General features: G+C 40.2%; 1 protein-coding gene across 4 annotated transcripts in view; it reads right to left on the minus strand.

Annotated features, from left to right (window-relative positions):
* KIF11 (kinesin family member 11) overlaps positions 1 to 9,335 on the minus strand; it is a 78,890-nt gene extending 69,555 nt beyond the window's left edge. For all 4 annotated transcript variants that reach the window (XM_057531340.1, XM_057531341.1, XM_057531342.1 and 1 more), the window contains exons 1-7: positions 9,004 to 9,335; positions 4,970 to 5,102; positions 4,640 to 4,737; positions 4,473 to 4,551; positions 3,196 to 3,381; positions 2,929 to 3,053; positions 356 to 446 (exon numbers count right to left, since the gene is read on the minus strand). In XM_057531340.1, the coding sequence (XP_057387323.1) occupies positions 356 to 446; positions 2,929 to 3,053; positions 3,196 to 3,381; positions 4,473 to 4,551; positions 4,640 to 4,737; positions 4,970 to 5,102; positions 9,004 to 9,080 (789 nt within the window). In that variant the 5' untranslated portion in view covers positions 9,081 to 9,335. The remainder of the gene's footprint in view (positions 1 to 355; positions 447 to 2,928; positions 3,054 to 3,195; positions 3,382 to 4,472; positions 4,552 to 4,639; positions 4,738 to 4,969; positions 5,103 to 9,003) is intronic.
* Positions 9,336 to 18,543: the final 9,208 nt, after the last annotated feature.

Genomic DNA, 18,543 nt, shown 5'->3' on the forward strand with positions numbered 1-18,543 from the left:
ATAAAGAATTAAACATTGGAATAGAACTACCATCTGACCTAGCAATCCCACTTCTGGGTATGTATCCAAAGGAAATGAAATCACTATCTCAAAGAAATATCTGCACTCCCACATTCATTGCATTATTCACAATAACCAAGGTATGAAACAGCCTAAGTACCCATTGATGAATGAACAGATAAAGAAGATGTGATGTGATACACACATACACACTTGAATATTATTCAGCCATGAGAAAGGATATCCTGCCACACTGTACATTTTAAATACATAATTTTATTTGGCAATTATGCCTCAATAAAACCAGAGAAAAACCCAGAAAGAATGAAACAGTGGTATTAAGGTTGATGCTTACCAAGTTCAACTTTCCAATTTTAACAAGCTCCTCTCCATCAATTGTAGTTTCTTTCATATGTATGGTAACAGAGAAAACTGAGTGGGAACGACTAGAAAACAAGACAAAGTTGCCCAGTCATTATCATACAAAACATTATTTGCTTTCTATAAAATATTGAAAACAGCAAAGAAAGATCTAAATCCACCAGGGTAGAAAAAGATAGTATCAGAGAAGATACTAAAAAGATTTTGGAGGACAGTGGATGAATAGAATGCTAGGTTTTTGGTTTTTTGTACCTGCTGCCCGCAGGGGAGATCCCAAAAGGGAAGACTTGCGATCGATCTTTCTACTTATAAGAACCACTTGAGGGGCTTCCATGGTGGCGCAGTGGTTAAGAATCCGCCTGCCAGTGCAGGGGACATGGGTTCAAGCCCTGGTCCAGGAAGATCCCACATGCCGCAGAGCAACTAAGCCCGTGCACCACAACTACTGAGCCTGCGCTCTAGAGCCCACGAGCCACAACTACTGAAGCCTGCATGCCTAGGGCCCATGCTCTGCAACAAGAGAAGCCACCGCAATGAGAAGCCCGCACACCGCAACGAAGAGCAGCCCGCCCCCAACTAGAGAAAAGCCCGTGCACAGCAATGAAGACCCAACACAGCCAAAAATTAAAAAATTAAAAAAAAAAGAACCACTTGAAATATGTCATTACCATAAATTCAAACAGCACCAGGCAAGCCATCTGATTACTCCCCTTCAAAGTCAATTGTTCTAAAAGTACATTGCTCTGCTTTGAGAATGTCATCAGAGATAGGTAGCTCCTTCCACTGAACAGCAGAAATTAGTAAACAGCAGTGTTTACCAAAACACTACAAGATAATCACTGCTAGACTATAAAGTTTTCCAAAGTCTGTCTTATGCTGTATACTGACATTCAACTTTTATCTGAGAGATATCAAAATCATATAGACAACCAAAGACATCATTCCTTTCTGCATCAATGACATTTGGTAAATGACATAATGTTTGTTAATGTCATTGATGGTTGGCATATGGTAATTTTTAATTTCCTCATTTGTACTTTTCACGTTACTTGGAAAATTTTACAATAAGTATCATTTTTACAAAATTATTTGAATTATTTTATATAACAAAAGAGGAAGGGCACATGGAAAAATATAAACTATAGATTTGAATTATAACATGCATCTCATGTTTTCCTACCATAATTTATCCATTCTTAATTGAAGATTATGGAATTAATGTAATTAAGGACAAAAGTTAACTCTGATTTTGGAAAAGTGAATTACGTTTTCCTTCTCTTTATCACATACATTCATAAGAAGAGATCTTTATTCCAGTCTATGTACAAAAAAGGGAATCCCTAATTATTCAAATTTACAGAATAAGAATTTCGTATTTCAGAGAAAAGTATTTAGAGAAAAGAAATTTTCTTAAGTTCATTCCTCAAATTCTAAATAAAGTTATGAACCAATCATTTAATGAAAATGGAAATTTCATTCTATGATTGGTTTATAACTTAATTTTTTAAATGGAAAGCTATTATAGGAAAATTTAATTAAAATTGTAAAAGCACCCATAATTCCATGATCTTAATTACTTTCATGTTATGCTATTTTTCTTCTTTCTTTAAATGCATACATATTTTTACAGAGTTGCAATTATAATCGTTATAGCATATTGTAGAAATGTCCAACTATAAGAGAGCAAAGAAATGAGAGTTAGCCCTAAGTCATTTTGTAGCTCAGGGAAAATGATATTCAGATAAGTTTAACTACCTGAAGTAACATATTTAGTTAACTGCAGAACTAGAACTAAACACAAATATCTAACTCCTAATCCATAGCTCTTTCAATTACATTCTGATGTTTCCTTCAAAGACTAGCAGAAAAAAAATCACCTCTGACTTGGTGAACTGCATTTGGAGAGTTTGGGATGCATCCTATAAGGGGTACTATCAAATATACCCCTTTCTCCTCTTGAAAGCCAGTGTTAGTGACCATTTGTCTTCCTACATTAAAATGAAGCCATTTGGGGAAAAAAAAAAAAATCACGTTGCACAACCTAAATATATACAATTTTTGTCATTTATACCTCAATAAAGCTGGAAAAAAATAAAATAAAGTCATCTGATTTTCTTCTAATCCTTACTCAAATCAGGGGTTTTCAAACTGTGTTCTCAGTACACTGAGAGGTTCCAGAAAAGTGCTCAGGGCAAACCTTCCTAAGGCTGAGGAGGTTAGCCTCTGAGCATCCCACTGCCAAATCAACTACAGCAGCCACATTTTAATCTGGGCTCCCATGTATAATTTCATTTGGGAAAAGAAATCTTCTCCTTAAAAAGACTTAATACTTCTGCTCAAGTTCAACTTGTCTTTGTTCCCCTTTCAACATTCTCCCAACATTGGTGCTCTCCCTATAAATCTCAAGCCAATTACTAAGGCATGCAATCTAGCATACAATCTAGACGTGTGACTCACATACCTTGATTCACCCCACTTTGAGTCCCCAAGTTCATAATTCTTCTTAAAAAGGAAATGGAGCGGTGGGGGAAACAATGGCTTTCTCACCTAGAGTAGGCATTCATCAAAGTTGCTGCAGTTGTCCTTTTTGCTGCCCCCTTCTCCAAAATTTGATAGACTTCATCTTTGTTGTGTACTGTAATTTCTTCTAAACCTTTGATTATCACTCCCCTCTGACAAAATATCAAAAAAGCATCCATTAGATTGGTTTAAAATATATATATATATATATATATATATATATACATATATGGACTTCCCAAAGTATCACACATTAACATTTGGAGACATTTCATTCTCAAAGACTGAAGTTACCTTGTTACGGGGATCATCAAACATCTGTAGTCTCTCAGAAACATCAGAAGATGGATTAAGGAGATCAAAAAGCTCTTCGTTATAGATTTCCAACAGTGACACTTTGACTGAAAATTCAGTACCATTATCAGTAAGTTTCTCAAAAATTTGATGAAGAGTACGTGGAATTATACCAGCCAAAGGATCCTGAAATTGTAATGTTAATAAAGACTTTAAAGAATGCCATTTACTGCAATAGTTAAAACACATATAACAAAGGCCTCCTTTATAGTATATTTAAACATAAGTATGTCAAAACAGGTTTAAAAACAAAACAAAAACTAACCTGTTGGAGAAGCCAAGCCATTTACAACAGTCTGTTTAATAGTAATTATTCTTCCTTATACCTTCCACAAATCTGTCATTCCTGTCAGCCACTTTATGCCTGAGCATTACACAGAAACCAATTGAACCAAGCTACTTATAAAGCCAATTTCAATAATCCTTTCCAAGTTTTCTCATGAGAACATAACACCATCATTTTAATCAGAAGTGGTTCATCTAATAGTATATTCTCTAATTCTGACATAAAACAAAGTTGTTTCTCAAATGTCTAAGCATCCTTAATAAAACCGTTACGACGCTCTAAATTTTGAAACTGTGCTTTAATCCTGTTCCATATCTCCTATGATTACAATTCCATAACTTTATTATCCATGCATAAAGTAAGTTAATACCTCAGGTATGTAACCACTAGAAAAAAGGATCTACCTAAATGTTGATAATACGGAAAATTAACTTAGTCATTAAACTCATTTAAACACATTTGATAGAAATCTTTGTGAAATGTACTATGTGCTTTCTATAATATCCAACAATACAGCTATCTTAATTTCTTGAACACCCAAAGCCATCATTAATAAAGTACCATACCGCTTCCCCCGTATGCTAACTTTATGATACTAACTCCCGCACTGCAAGGTTTTCCCCTTCAAGCCCTACTCACATTCCACTTTCCCACAATAGTCTGCTCCAACTATTCTCTCCGAAACAGACCCTTCTCTTATCACGTAACTGTGCCATATGTACTGCTCCTCTCTCTCCCAATAAGAATGTATGTTTCTTAAACAAAAGCCATACCATATACTTTAATTTTACTGTAGTAGTAGTTTATCCTAAATTCATGTTTGACATGGGTACTGTGATCTTTTCCATTTCAAGACAGGCCTTCAACCAAGTTTTATTTGGCTATTCTTCAGCCACTTTAGAGACAGAAGTCTGTTATAAACAATAAATACCTCCTCCCAAGTATATTCTTCATTAGGGGACCTTTCACCTTCCATTGTAAAGGTTTTTCCAGTGCCAGTTTGGCCATATCTGTCAAAATTAACAAAAGTGTTAAACAAAAAAATGAATACACTCATCTAAACCTTTTCATCAATTTGAAAAATAGTGTTTCACTCACGCAAAAATAGTGCAGTTATAGCCCATAATAACTTCATCCAGAATTGGACAAACGACACTTCGATAAACGTCAATTTGTTTAGTAGATGCTCCAAAAACCTATCCAAAAAAAAAAAAGGCATTTCTTAAAAAAAAAAAAAAACTTCAGAATAACTTTAATAATTTTGTTTTTAATATATTAACTTATTCAGCCCACTAGAAACCATTTGACAACTTAAAGGATTAACTGAAATTTGTAACTGTACACTAGAACCTACAGAAAATATGTGTACTAGGATAACTTTACATTAGTGAATAATAAAGAAGCAGAAGCATTTTAGGAAGTAAGTACCATATCAAAAGTATATGTTTTCCTTGAGCTTTTGTCGGCCAATCCTCCAGTTCGTACACTAACTTCTTTCCGTATGTGATCACATTCTACTACAGAATGGGCATTAGCTTTCCGCTCTGCCAAATTAAATGGTCTGTAAAAAGAAACACACAAGGTTATTCAAGAACTCTTAGTTATCTGGTTACTGATGACATTTTTGTTAATACCTCAGACAAGAACAATGTGAAGTTTTAACTACATTGTTGGTGATAGAGATTAAATGAGGAGTAAATGACACTGCTAAGGCAGACAGCAGAATTTTAAGGGTTTCAATTCCCAGAAATAAAATTAGTTTCTTAAAAAGTTTTGAAAGACATGTACAACTTTGACAGTTTCTTGGAGTAGATGCTAACAGAATTAACTTGTAAAAAATGCCAAACTTATTTTTTAGAATTCTATTTCCACTGTTCTTAGAATCCGGTCAAGTTAGGTTATGATGTAGTAGAAATAACATGCCAGATTTGCGTTCAAAATATTAACCTGCCAGTGGATAAATGGCACAAAATAAAAAACAGATTAAAATAATGACTAATACGTTGAGTGCTTACTAGGTGTCAGGTACTCACTGTTCCAAGTGCTTCACATGTATTAACTCAGTTTGTCCTCACAGCACTGTGAGGTCTAGTGGGGAACAGTGACATAAAACAAGTGATTATAAGAGAGGTGATGTTTAGAAAGGGTACGTAAAAGGTAGGAACATACAGCAAAAGTTTAATGTGGCCTTAATTGGGACAGGGTGGGAGAGGGGAGAGGCATGGGTGACGGGAAAGACTCCCTGTGAAGTAATCTAAGATAATAAATGCCTCCTTAGGCATTTCAGTAGAGTGAGGACTCTCCATCCAGTCTGCTTGGGCAATGTAGCCCTTTGTGCCTGTCTCCTCATTTGAAAATTAAGGTTGGTAATAGTACCAACCTCACAGTGTAGGGAAAGAAATCCTGTTTGATTTATTGTTTCCCCAGTGTCTACTATGCTTAGCACACAGTAGGCACTCAAATATCTGTTATACTACACTGCTTAATAAATGTCATCCTAAGGGGAATGATCGGAAAGCTAAAAAGAACCATAGTCCACAGAATAGCATCTGTAAGATATTGATATACTTAACGCACGTCTGGGCCAAAGGGAAAGGTGTACTCTTGACCTGAGTTCATTTTTCCCATTCATTATCACATACTGTGACAGGAAACACCAAATAGGAAATTATCTTTCCCCTCATTACTAGGCGAACCTAGGTGCTATTTATTTTAAGAAGGATACCTCAATGTCCTCTGGCATGCCCCACCCCCTAGCATGTTTGACTGGTCAGAAGACCAAATTTGTGATCCTGGGAAATTTAACTCAGTAACTTCCAAGTAATATTTGGTCATGCTGTCATTTGTCAAATGTACTGAAACCTACACAATGCACATAAGCCACAGTATGCAGTATTATTACAAGTTCAACAATATTAAGTCAATACCAACTTGTACTGAGGTAGGACAAAAGTATCAAATGGAATGAATTCCTCTCATGTGGTTAAACCTTTTCCAATTGGTCTAATCTCTTGCCTGGATGTGTGATTAAGTTACCAAATGAATACCATTCAAGCTGTCAGGGCAGAGTAGTAGAAATTCACACAAATCACACATTCCTAAGAGTTATCAAAGCTCCCAGAGAGAAGCTTAAGGGACTGTTTGCACTACAATAAAGAGTGCTGCTAAGCAACTATTTTCCTATCCAGACTTCTTTAATTAGATATTGCAAGGTTTCTGCTGATGACACTAGCAAACCCATCAATTTTAGTTGGCCTCACTACAGTATATTAAAATTCAAACAACCAAAATGGTAAAGAAAGACTGAGGATTTAAAAAAAAAAGTCGTGCCCAGCGGACTTTTTGAATGAAGTGCTAAATCGATTCATTCATTCCATAAATATTCATATAGCTGTTGTACAAGTAAAGAACGTCGTAAAGACTGTATTCATTGTAATCAAGTAATGAAGTCATTTCTTCAAATTTTGCTGATCTCTTAGGCTACAAAAAACTGTGCCAATTAAAAGTTTAAAACTGGGGGAAAAGGGCTTCCCTGGTGGCACAGTGGTTAAGAATCTGCCTCCCAATGTAAGAGACACAGGTTCGAACCCTGGTCCAGGAAGATCCCACATGACACGGAGCAACTAAGCCCGCGAGCCACAACTACTGAGCCCGTGAGCCACAACTACTGAAGCCTGCGCACCTACAGTCCGTGCTCCACAACAAGAGAAGCCACCGCAATAAGAAGCCCACACACTGCAATGAAGTATAGCCCCCCTTCACTGCAACTAGAGAAAGCCCGTGGGCGCGGCAGCGAAGACCCAATGCAGCCAAAAATAAATAAATTTAATAAATTAAAAAAAAAAACCGGGGGAAAAAATCAGATAAGAGTATGTGACAGAAACCACATATGGCCTGCAAAGCCTAAAATATTTACTATCTGGGCCCTTTACAGAAAAGATTTGACAACCTCCGAGGGCCTCATAAGTTGTTTATTTAGTAAAGTTTAAGGACATATTTGCATTAGGAAGGCTATTTGAAAAAGAAAAGGCTAACTTGAAAAGAAAAACATCTCTTTATACTGAAATTATTGTAAACATTAGACACAACCTAAGCAATTTTCATTAGTGATAAAGTAAAAGAAATCTTTTTTAAGTTAAGCCTTGAAATGTATGGAGATAATAAACATGAAGTTCAGGATAATGTTTAACTCTTGGGGTAGAGAAAAGGGATGCGGAGGGATACTCTGGGACTCTAGATGTAATGATTGTTCTGTTTCTAATCTGGGTGATGGATACGCAGATGTCTGTTTCATTGTTCTCTATAACTTTTTAAAGGTCTGACATATTCTGTAACTAACAATAAAAATGAAATTAAAGAAAATAAAGCCACACAGAAAAGGTAATACCACTTGACTTTACTAAACAATCAAAATCATCTAAAAATTTGCATTTGAATATAGGCTGTTTTTTTTAATCTTCAAAACAAGTAACTACTAGCAGAAGCCCTTGAGTGCAACTAGAATGTAATTGTCTAGACTTAAGGTTATACCACCAAATGTCTTCTCTGGCATCTACTTTAGAAAGTTAGCTATTACCTTTGATATCTACAACTCAAGTCACCAAAGCTGTGTACACAATAACCTAAGAAAGTTTGTTAATACACTTTTTAAATAACCTTTTAATTTTAGAATACGTTTGGATTTACAGAAAAGTTTCTGATAGTTGGTAGTTTTTAAAACAACAGCAGCAAAAACAGACATACAAAACACACAAATACCAGTAACTGTAGAGTGCCTCAAGTATGTTCAAGTAAGTTCTTCCTCTCCTAGCTCATTTTAAAATTGGGAAGTGATATGGAAACCAGTCAGGGAAGAGTTGAACCAACCCCTTCACCCACCCACTGGGAAATGTAGCAGAACTTAAGTTTTCTCCTTGATCTTAAAAACATAAACTCACTCTACAACTTAATTTTTAAATTTTAAATACAGTGATGTTTACTTGTTTAGTAGGGATTAAGGAAATATTGCATCTAGAATAAAGAGAAGAGGGGACTGATTACGTTTTTAGAGGTGATGGAGAGGATGGTAATCCCAACATAAGTGCTAAAACATCTGTAAAGTAGGTGTGCAGTCATCTCCAAACGGACCAACTGCAAGGAGTGACACCTAAATCTTTGTCGACAGTAGTTTTTTAGAAAAGAACACATTTCACTAAAGAACGGCGACCAAATTCTCCTTCTCAATAGCAGTTTAAACTATAAACTCAGATATAAATGTCCTTTCTTCTGAAAAAAAAAGAAAAAATACTAATTTACTCCTCACAGCAACCTGGTGTCATTTTATCAAACAGAACGCAGATAACTATGAAACAGGAAGGTCTGGTCCCTTCAGAAATTGCAAACAAAAGCCCTCTCCTCGGACCTCGCAGGAAGGAGCCCTGCAGCAAAGCCCGGGGCTCGGAATCCTGCCAAGCTCGGCCTACCTGCATCTCACCACCACTTGGATGTTCTTCCCCTTCTCATCTTTCTTCTTCGCAGATGAATTCGGCTGAGACGCCATGACGGTCCCCGCCGAAAAATCAAGGCCTGGTCGCGGACTTGGGCGCCGTGGGGGCGTGGAGCGGCTCGGCGGCCGGCGCGGACCCGGGTGCCCTCCTCCCCTGTCGGGTGCTGGCGTGGCCGGGGAAATCGCTCTCCACCAGGGACTGTGACTGGCCCCGGCGTGTGTCCTGCACCCGCCCGAGCCTTCGAATCACCAACCTAGTCTCCGCCCGAAGCCCAGGAAACCAAGCAACGACTCGGCGCCTCAATTTGAAAAAGGAGCCGAGTCTCCGGGCCAATTGCAGCGCAGGCGCGCAAGGCACCATGGGACGCGGTGTCGTCACAAGATCCCGCCCCCGGGGCGTGGCCCGCGGGAAAGTAAATAGCAGATCCGACCATGCGCACCCGGAACTCGTAGTCTAGAGGGAGAGACGCCGGGCTTAGTAGTGTTACACTTCAACTTGCTCAACTTGGTCAAATTACATCGCGTCTCTAAACCAAAATTTTCTCATCTGCAAAATGGGAATAATAGCAACCGTCTCAGAGAGCTGTGTGAGAATTAATGAGGTGGTGCGGGTAAATAGCTTAGACTAGAGCATGGAAGCGCTCAGGAAGACTGGCCGTGATTATAATTGTTATTAGAGAATTGTAAGAGAGTGCTGTGGAAGCACAGAAGAGAGGTGCAAAGCAAGCCCCTTTCTCGGAGGAAACGTCCAGACTAGTCTTGAAGAATAATTAGGAAGTGTTAAGGCTACCACGGGTACGAAATCGTGATGAAAAGGACACTGAATGTCACTTTAGGACTAGGAATTTATCCCTTAACTGATGAGAAATCGTCATCCCCAAATGATTCCAAGAAAGAAAGCAAGATCAGCTTTGCGCTTTCCGACAGCCGTCCTGCAGTAACTGCTGCAGGTTCGGGGAGCACTTCCCTCTGTCTACGTGGCGCAGCGTCCGGCAGAGTCTCAAGGAGGTTGCGCAAACGCCCGCCCCAGTCAGCCTACAAATCCCGGCAGCCCGCGCACCCTGGCCCGGCTCGCCCTCAGTGACCGCTGGCTTCCGTAAGGGTACTCTGGGCGTTTGGGCAGTGCTTGGGGTGACTCGACGTGCTTAGATGTGGGTTCTGGACCCAGGAAATAATGAATCATGGGCCTGTGCCGTAGTCGGCTCTGGGAACTGCGCCTCTGGGCCACATTTAGCCCACGGGAACCTAGATATCCTAGTTTCTTTTTTTTTTTAATTAATTAATTTTATTTTTGGCTGCGTTGGGTCTTCGTTGCTGCGTGCGGGTTTTCTCTAGTTGCGGCGAGCGGGGGCTACTATTCGTTGTGGTGCGCGGGCTTCTCATTGAAGTGGCTTCTCTTGTTGCGGAGCACGGGTTCGTGGGCTTCAGTAGTTGTGGCGTGGCGTGCGGACTCAGTAGTTGTGGCTTACGGGCTCTAGAGCGCAGGTTCAGTAGTTGTGGCGCATGGGCTTAGTTGCTCTGTGGCATGTGGGATTTTCCCAGACCAGGGCTGGAACCCGTGTCCCCTGCATTGGCAGGCGGATTCTTAACCACTGTGCCACCAGGGAAGTCCCAAGATACGTTGTAGTTTCTTAAGTGACAGCCAGGTGGGGTGGAAAGCTCTCAGGCCCCTTTAAGTGTTCCTCTGCTTATTAACCTCCTACATTCCCCCAAGGAAACATCTACATCTACAGCTTAGATGGATGGTCCTCTCCATCCTGCATAGCCAGGTGTCTACTGATATCTCCTCTTAGATGGCTCACCAGCATCTCACAATGGACCTGTCCAAAACAGAACTCTTTACCCCCCTTACTGCCACCCTCATCTTTCTCATTTAGACACGTGGTGCTAACCAGACCTTTGATTCCTTTCTTCTCCCTGTCCAGTGCAGTCCTGTTGCTTTTATCACCTCTGTCCTCCACTCTATTCCAAGTCTCTTTTATCTCTTCCCTGAATAACTGTCCTTAACAACCTCTTTAACAGGTCTCGCTACTTCTGCTCTTTTCCATTCCCACTGCATCCATTCAGCAAAAGGAAGGCTATTTTTAAAAACGAACAGATTATGCCCTTCATGTACTTTATAACCTTACATTAGCTTCTCATTGTATACCTAGAATAAAATCCAAACTCTTTACCATGTTCTGTAAGGCCCTTGTCAGGAAGGGAAAAATTTCTCCCTTTACCCATGCTGAGTTCTTGTTGCTGGACTAATAATGAAATTGACACAAGACAGATTAACAGGCAGAAAAAACTAATTTTAATTGGAGCACAAGGAGGTCTCATAGAAATGGGACCTAGAAAGTGGCCAAAGCAGGCAGCTTGTAATTTTTAGACAAAGAAACGATAAATTTATGAAAAATTGACAGGACAGAGAAACTTAGTTGGGGTGCTCAATTAGTGAATAATCTAAACAGAGTTTAGGCTTGGGGTAGCAAATTAAAGAAGTAACAAGATCTGTTTATATAGGCTTCTTGCCTGAATTCCCTGTCTCTGGCAATAAGGGTGTCCTTTTACCTCTAGATGCAGGGAGTGCACCTTTCACATGAGAGGTTTATTTCCTGCTCGCAGGGAGACAGAAGGGTCAAAGTGTCCCTGTGGCAGTGACCCTTTCTTAAGTAACTTTAATTCCAAATCATCAATATGCCACTGAGGTACATTTTTGGGGCAGCCTGTCATGGGCACCAACACCCTCATGGTCTGGCCTTGGCCAATACAAACAACTCCAGCCTCTATCCACACAGCTTACTACCATACTCTAGAACTTCTAAGCTCTTTCCTGCAGCCAGACCTTGTATTTGCTGTACCATCTCCCTACAACTCTCTAGTTTGGCTCCTTGCATGGCTTACCCATTCTCATCCTTCAGATCTCAACTCAACTTTCTCTTTAAAAACGCCTTTCTTGACCATTCTATCTAAAGCATATTCCTCCTCCTTTAATTTTCTGTCTCAAGATGCTGATTATTTCCTAAATAACACTTACTATAATCTATAATTACATTGTCACTGTATTGTCTGTCTACCTTGCTAGAATGAAAGTTTCTTCAGGGACTGTGATTGTTTTGCTCAATATTCCCCGACCAGGGATGGAACCTGTGACCCCTGCAGTGGAATCTTAACTGCCAGGGAAGTCCCTCCCAGTGTCTTGAATGGAGCCTTACACAAAGTAGTCACTAAAAAAATATATGAGTACCTGTAGGAAATTACTTAACCTCTCTCAACCTTGGTTTCCCTATCTGTAAAATGGAGATAATAATTATTACTATTATTGTAAGAATTAAAATAATAACATGTGTAAAGTACCTGGCACATAATAGGTCAAAAAATGTTAATTTCTTCTCCTTTTCTTTCTCATTAGTAAATATCTAAACTATATTTAGGGAATTCCCTGGCAGTCTAGTGGTTAGGACTAAGCACTTACACTGCTGGGGCCCAGGTTAGATCCCTGTCCAGGAACTAAGGTTCCACAAGACGCGTGGCATGGCCAAAAAAATAAAAAAACAAAAAACAATATTTACATTAGCAGTCATTTGGGTTGATGCAAGAAATTCAAGAGTTTCCATTTGTTAATAGTTATAGCTGCCATTTATCTAGGGCCACCATGTGTCAGACTTTATGAAAGACTTGGTGTGCACCATCTTATTTATCTTCAGAACAACTCTTTGAAACAGAAACTAGTATTTCTCACTCTTTTATGAATAAACAGTCCAACTAAGTATATTGTCTGTAGTCTACAGCTAATAAATAACAGAGAAGGAACTCAGAATTCTTTCTGATCCCAAATCCCAGATTGTTAACTGCTATCTCCCTCACCTAATTCACCTAATTTTTTCATGTGGTCAGTGTACCTGCATCCCATTTTCATCATACCCTTATTGAGTTGCTTATTACAAGCCAGGCATTGTAGAAATAGGCTGAATTATAGTTCCTGCCCTCAAGACTAGACTAAATCTAACGGAGATGGCCGGGGTCTTATGGAAATTTGTAAGAGTTTTGTTCCACTAGGCAGGTGGCTGTCATTGATAAGTTATTTTACACTGTCCCTGTAGAGCTCAAACTACTCAAGCGAGTCAACACTTCTCTCTTGAAAGTTTGCCCATGTTTAGAAATTATTTTTAATACTCTAGGAATAGTTAACCTAAATTCTACCAGTGCAATATCATTGGCCATGTGTTTGACCTGGCATTCTCTCTTTCAAGAGTATGTATATTTCTTGTATAAATTATTTTTAATTGAATTTTATTTTTCTTAAAACGTGGACATCATTTTGAAAGTTAAATAGTTTCTAAAGGGCTTATAAAAACAACAACAAAAAAGCTATTTCCCTGCTTTATCTCACCCCAATCCCTCCAGACCTCCACTCCAGAAACAACTACTTTCAACTTAGCTACTTTTCTAGCATTTACACATTTTCATTTTTGTAAAGAATTTGTATGTGCTGTTACCTTTTGATTAATCAATTTTACACTTCATTTATTGACTTCCTCTTATGGAAGATGAGGATTTAGTTCTCAAACTTTACTATCCCCTCTGCTTTCCCTTCCCCATACCCACAATATCACAATTTTTGTTAAATCAAAGACCTGTATTTAGGTTATATGCCTACTCATAGCTGAGCATTTCAATCTAGTGAGATTGTTTCCTTTACTTCTTGTCTATTCTAAAGTTAATAACTGCCCAGTTTTGTTTGATTAGTTTTCCTTATTTTCCTAATTCTTCCTATAGCCCCTCAGTAAAACTTTCCACCAATTCAATCACAACAGAAATCTATCAGTTTCAAGTTGTTTGTAATTGAACTGCTTACTCTCTAGGCCTGTACCAGCTGCCATCCTAGGGTTTCCCTTGGCTTGTTTTTGTTTTTTTCCTATTTATTTATTTATTGGCCATGCTGTGTGGCATGCAGGATCTTGGAATTCCCTTTGCCAGTTTCCTGGGTTGGAGATCATGTTTTCTGGATCTCATCTGTGTACTCTTTCTTGCTTTACTCCCTTATTTACTCATGTAGCTTCCTGAGAAACAGTGCAGAGGAGATAAATTTCTTGAGAACTTGCTTCTCTGAAAATGTTTTTATTCTACTCTGACTCTTGATTGCTAGGTAGGTTATACATAGAGTTCCAGATTCTAAGTATTTTTACTTCAGATTTTTTTTTTTGAGAGGTTTATCAGTTTCCTATGACTGCTGTAACAAATCACAGCAAACTTGGCGGTTTAGAACAAAAGAAATTTATTCTTTCACAGTTCTGGAGGCTAGAAGTCTGAAATCGATTTCACTGGATCAAAATCAAGGTGTCAGGGACCTCCCTGGTGGTGCAGTGGTTAAGAATCCTCCTGCCAATGCAGGGGACACAGATTCGAGCCCTGGTCTGGGAAGATCCCACATGCCGTGGAGCAACTAAGCCCGTGAGCCACAACTACTGAGCCCGCACGCCACAACTACTGAAGCTCCAGCGCGCCTAGAGCCCGTGCTCCGCAACAAGAGAAACCACCGCAATGAGAAGCCTGCGCACCGCAACGAAGAGTAGCCCCCTCTCGCCACAACCAGAGAAAGCCCGCGGGCAGCAACAAAGACCCAACACATGGCTTCCCTGGTGGCGCAGTGGTTGAGAATCTGCCTGCTAATGCAGGGGACACGGGTTCGAGCCCTGGTCTGGGAGGATCCCACATGCCGCGGAGCAGCTGGGCCCGTGAGCCACAATTGCTGAGCCTGCGCGTCTGGAGCCTGTGCCCCGCGACGGGAGGGGCCGCGATGGAGAGGGGCCCGCGCACCGCGATGAAGAGCGGTCCCCGCACCGCGATGAGGAGTGGCCCCCGCTTGCCGCAACTGGAGAAAGCCCTCGCACGAACCGAAGACCCAACACAGCCAGAAATAAATAAATAAATAAATAAATAAATAAAATCAAGTAAAACTTTAAAAAAAAAAAAAAAAAAGACCCAACACAGCCAAAAATAAATAAATTAATTAATTAAGAAAAAAAGAACATCCTTAAAAAACAAAAACTCAAGGTGTCAGCAGGGCCAGGCTCGCTCTGGAGGCTCCAGGGGAGAACCGGTTCCATGTGCCTTCCAGCCTTCTGGCGGCTGCTAGCATTCCTTTGCTTGTGGCACATCACTCCAATCTACCTCCATGCTTTCACTTCTGTGTCAGATCTCCTTCCGTCTCTCTCTTATAAGGATACATGTGATGACATTTAGGGCCTACCTAGGTCATCCAGAATACTCACCCCCATCTCAAGGTCCTTAATTTAATCACATCTGCAAAGTCCTTTTTGGTTTCATAAGGTAACATTCAAAAGGCTTAGGATATAGGGGCTTCCCTGGTGGCGCAGTGGTTGAGAATCTGCCTGCCAATGCAGGGCACACGGGTTCGAGCCCTGGTCTGGGAAGATCCCACATGCCGCGGAGCAACTAGGCCCGTGAGCCACAATTACTGAGCCTGCGCATCTGGAGCTTGTGCTCCACAACAAGAGAGGCCGCGATAGTGAGAGGCCCGCGCACCGCGATGAAGAGTGGCCCCCGCTTGCCGCAACGGGAGGAAGCCCTCGCCCAGAAACGAAGACCCAACACAGCCATAAATAAATAAATAAATAAATTTAAAAAAAAAAAAAAAAAAAAAAAAAGGCTTAGGATATAAATATCTTTGGGGGGACTGTTATTCAGCCTACCACGGGAAGGATATCATAAAAATACCTTATTTATTTTGATGCTGTTCTGTTAAATGCCTTAATGCTGATAAGGAACCTGAATTTATACTCTCATGGATTTTTTTTTTTTTAAGAGCTTTGGTTAGCTGATTAAACAAGCCAATACAAATATCCCAAATAAGATTAAATGTAGCGGACTTCCCTGGTGGCACAGTGGTTAAGAATCCGCCTGCCAATGCAGGGGACATGGGTGCGAGCCCTGGTCCGGGAAGATCCCACATGCCGTGGAGCGACTAAGCCCGTGCGCCACAACTACTGAGCCTGCGTTCTAGAGCCTGCGAGCCACAACTACTGAGCCCGCGCGCTGCAACTACTGAAGTCCTTACGCCTAGAGCCGGTGCTCCTCAACAAGAGAAGCCACCACAATGAGAAGCACACGCACTGCAATGATGAGTAGTCCCCGCTCACCGCAACTAGAGAAAGCCCGCGAGCAGCAAGGAAGACCCAACACAGCCATAAATAAATGTATTAAAAAAAATATTAAATGTAGCTAGGGACTACCCTGGCAGTCCAGTGATTAAGACTCTGCACTTCCACTTCCACCGGTTTGATCCCTGGTCAGGGAACTAAGATCCCGCATGCCGTGCCGTGCAGCCAAAAACAAAAATTTTTTTAATGTAGCTATACTCTGTTCTCTATCAAAAGTAGATTTCTCTTTCTGTGAGCTGTTATACGGGACCCTCTAGCTGTCAGTGGTTTTATTGTATAGCCCATTTATATCCATCACAAACACAATCACTCAATATTTGTATAATTGTCTGGGTTGTGTAACTTGATATAGATACTTGTGGGAAGTCATAAAACATGGCTAGAGTAGGAGATAGTGATTATTCATTAATTACACTCTCATTAATCACTTCAGAAATAACTGAACTTTGGGCTTTGAAAAACTCACTGATCAAAATAATCAATATTTGTTCTACAATCAGTATTTAGTCTACAATCAGTAATTGTTCCACAAATACTTTTAAAATCTCAGTGTGGAGGTACCACCTCACATACACTAGGATGGCTATATTTTTTTAGAAGTGGGTAATAACAAGTGTAAAGATGTGGAGAAATTGGAATCCACACACATTGCTGGTGGGAATGCAAAATGGTGCAGCCTCTTTGCAAAACAGTCTTGCAGTTCCTCAAAAGTTTAAACAGAGAGTTACCACATGACCCAGGAAATCCACTTCTAGGTATATACTCAGTAGAAATGAAAACAAATGTCCACATAAAAACTGTACACAAATATTCAATTGCAGCGTTATTCATAATAGGAAAAAAAGTGGAAACAACCCACATGTCCATCAACTGATGAATGGATGTTTTAAAAATGTGGTACATCTAAGCAATGGACTACTTACTATCCTACAATAAAAAGGAATAAAGTATTGATACATGTTACAACATGGATAAAACTTGAAAAGATTATGCTAAGTGAAAGAAGCCAGACACAAAAGACCACATATTGTATGATTCCATTTGTATAAAATGTTCAGAGGACTTCCCTGGTGGTCTAGTGGCTAAGACTCCACGTTCCCAGTGCAGAGGGCTTGGGTTCAATCCTTGGTCAGGGAATTAGACCCCGCATGCGGCAGCTAAGACCTGACATGGCCAAATAAATAAATAATTTTAATAAAAAAAATTTAAATGTTCAGAATAAGAAAATCCGTAAAGACAGAAAGTAGATTAGTGGTTACCAGGGTCTGGGGGAGGGGGGCATTGGGGTGGTGGTGATTGCTGATTGTGTTTCTTTTAGGGGTGATTAAAATATTCTGAAATTAGTGGTGATGGTTGCACAACCTTGTTAATATACTAGAAACCACTAAATTGTACACTTTTAAATGGCAAATGTTATGGTAAGTGCATTATATCTCAGTAAAAATATTCTTCAGTGTGATTTTTGGTATTTGAAACAGAAGTACTTCTGCATCTTCTCTCTGCAGTGATTAATTTTTAAACACAGAAAGTGTTTCTGGCAAAAAATATGACTCTAGACACAGACCTTACACCCGTCACAAAAATTAACTCGTAGTGGATCACAGATGTAGATCGATTTTTGTTTGTTTGTTTTTGTTTCATTTTTTGTTTTTTTGGCCACACCATGCTGCTTGTGGAATCCTAGTTCCCCAACCAGGGATCGAACCTGGGCCCCTGGCAGTGAAAGTGGGAGTCTTAACCACTGGACTGCCAGGGAATTCCCTGTCGATCGATTTTTTTTTTAATCTTTTTTTTTTAATTTATTTTTTAAATTTTTGGCTGCGTTGGGTCTTCGTTGCTACGTGCAGGTTTTTCTCTAGTTGCGGCGAGCGGGGGCTACTCCTCGTTGTGGTGCGCGGGCCTCTCATTGCGGTGGCCTCTCTTGTTGCGGAGCACGGGCTCTAGGTGCCTGGGCTTCAGTAGTTGTGGCTCACGAGCTCTAGAGTGCAGTCTCAATAATTGTGGCGCACAGCTTAGTTGCTCTGCAGCACGTGGGATCTTCCCAGACCAGGGCTTGAACCCGTGTCCCCGTCATTGGCAGGCGGATTCTTCACCACTGGGCCACCAGGGAAGCCCTGTAGATCGATTTTTGATCTGTGGTTGGTTGAATCCAAGGATGTGGAACCTGCTAATATGGAGGACCACCTACACTGTACCAAGTTATATAAGGGACTTGAGCATCCGCAGATTTTGGTATCCACGAGAGTCCTGGAACCAATGCCTGTGGGTACTGACGGACCACTGTATATACCCAAAGAGGTTGAAAACTTATGTCCACACAAAAACCTGCCTGTGGATGTTTATAGCAGCTT

Source organism: Balaenoptera acutorostrata, chromosome 16, assembly GCF_949987535.1.
Source record: "Balaenoptera acutorostrata chromosome 16, mBalAcu1.1, whole genome shotgun sequence".
NCBI classification, from domain to species: Eukaryota; Metazoa; Chordata; class Mammalia; order Artiodactyla; family Balaenopteridae; genus Balaenoptera; species Balaenoptera acutorostrata.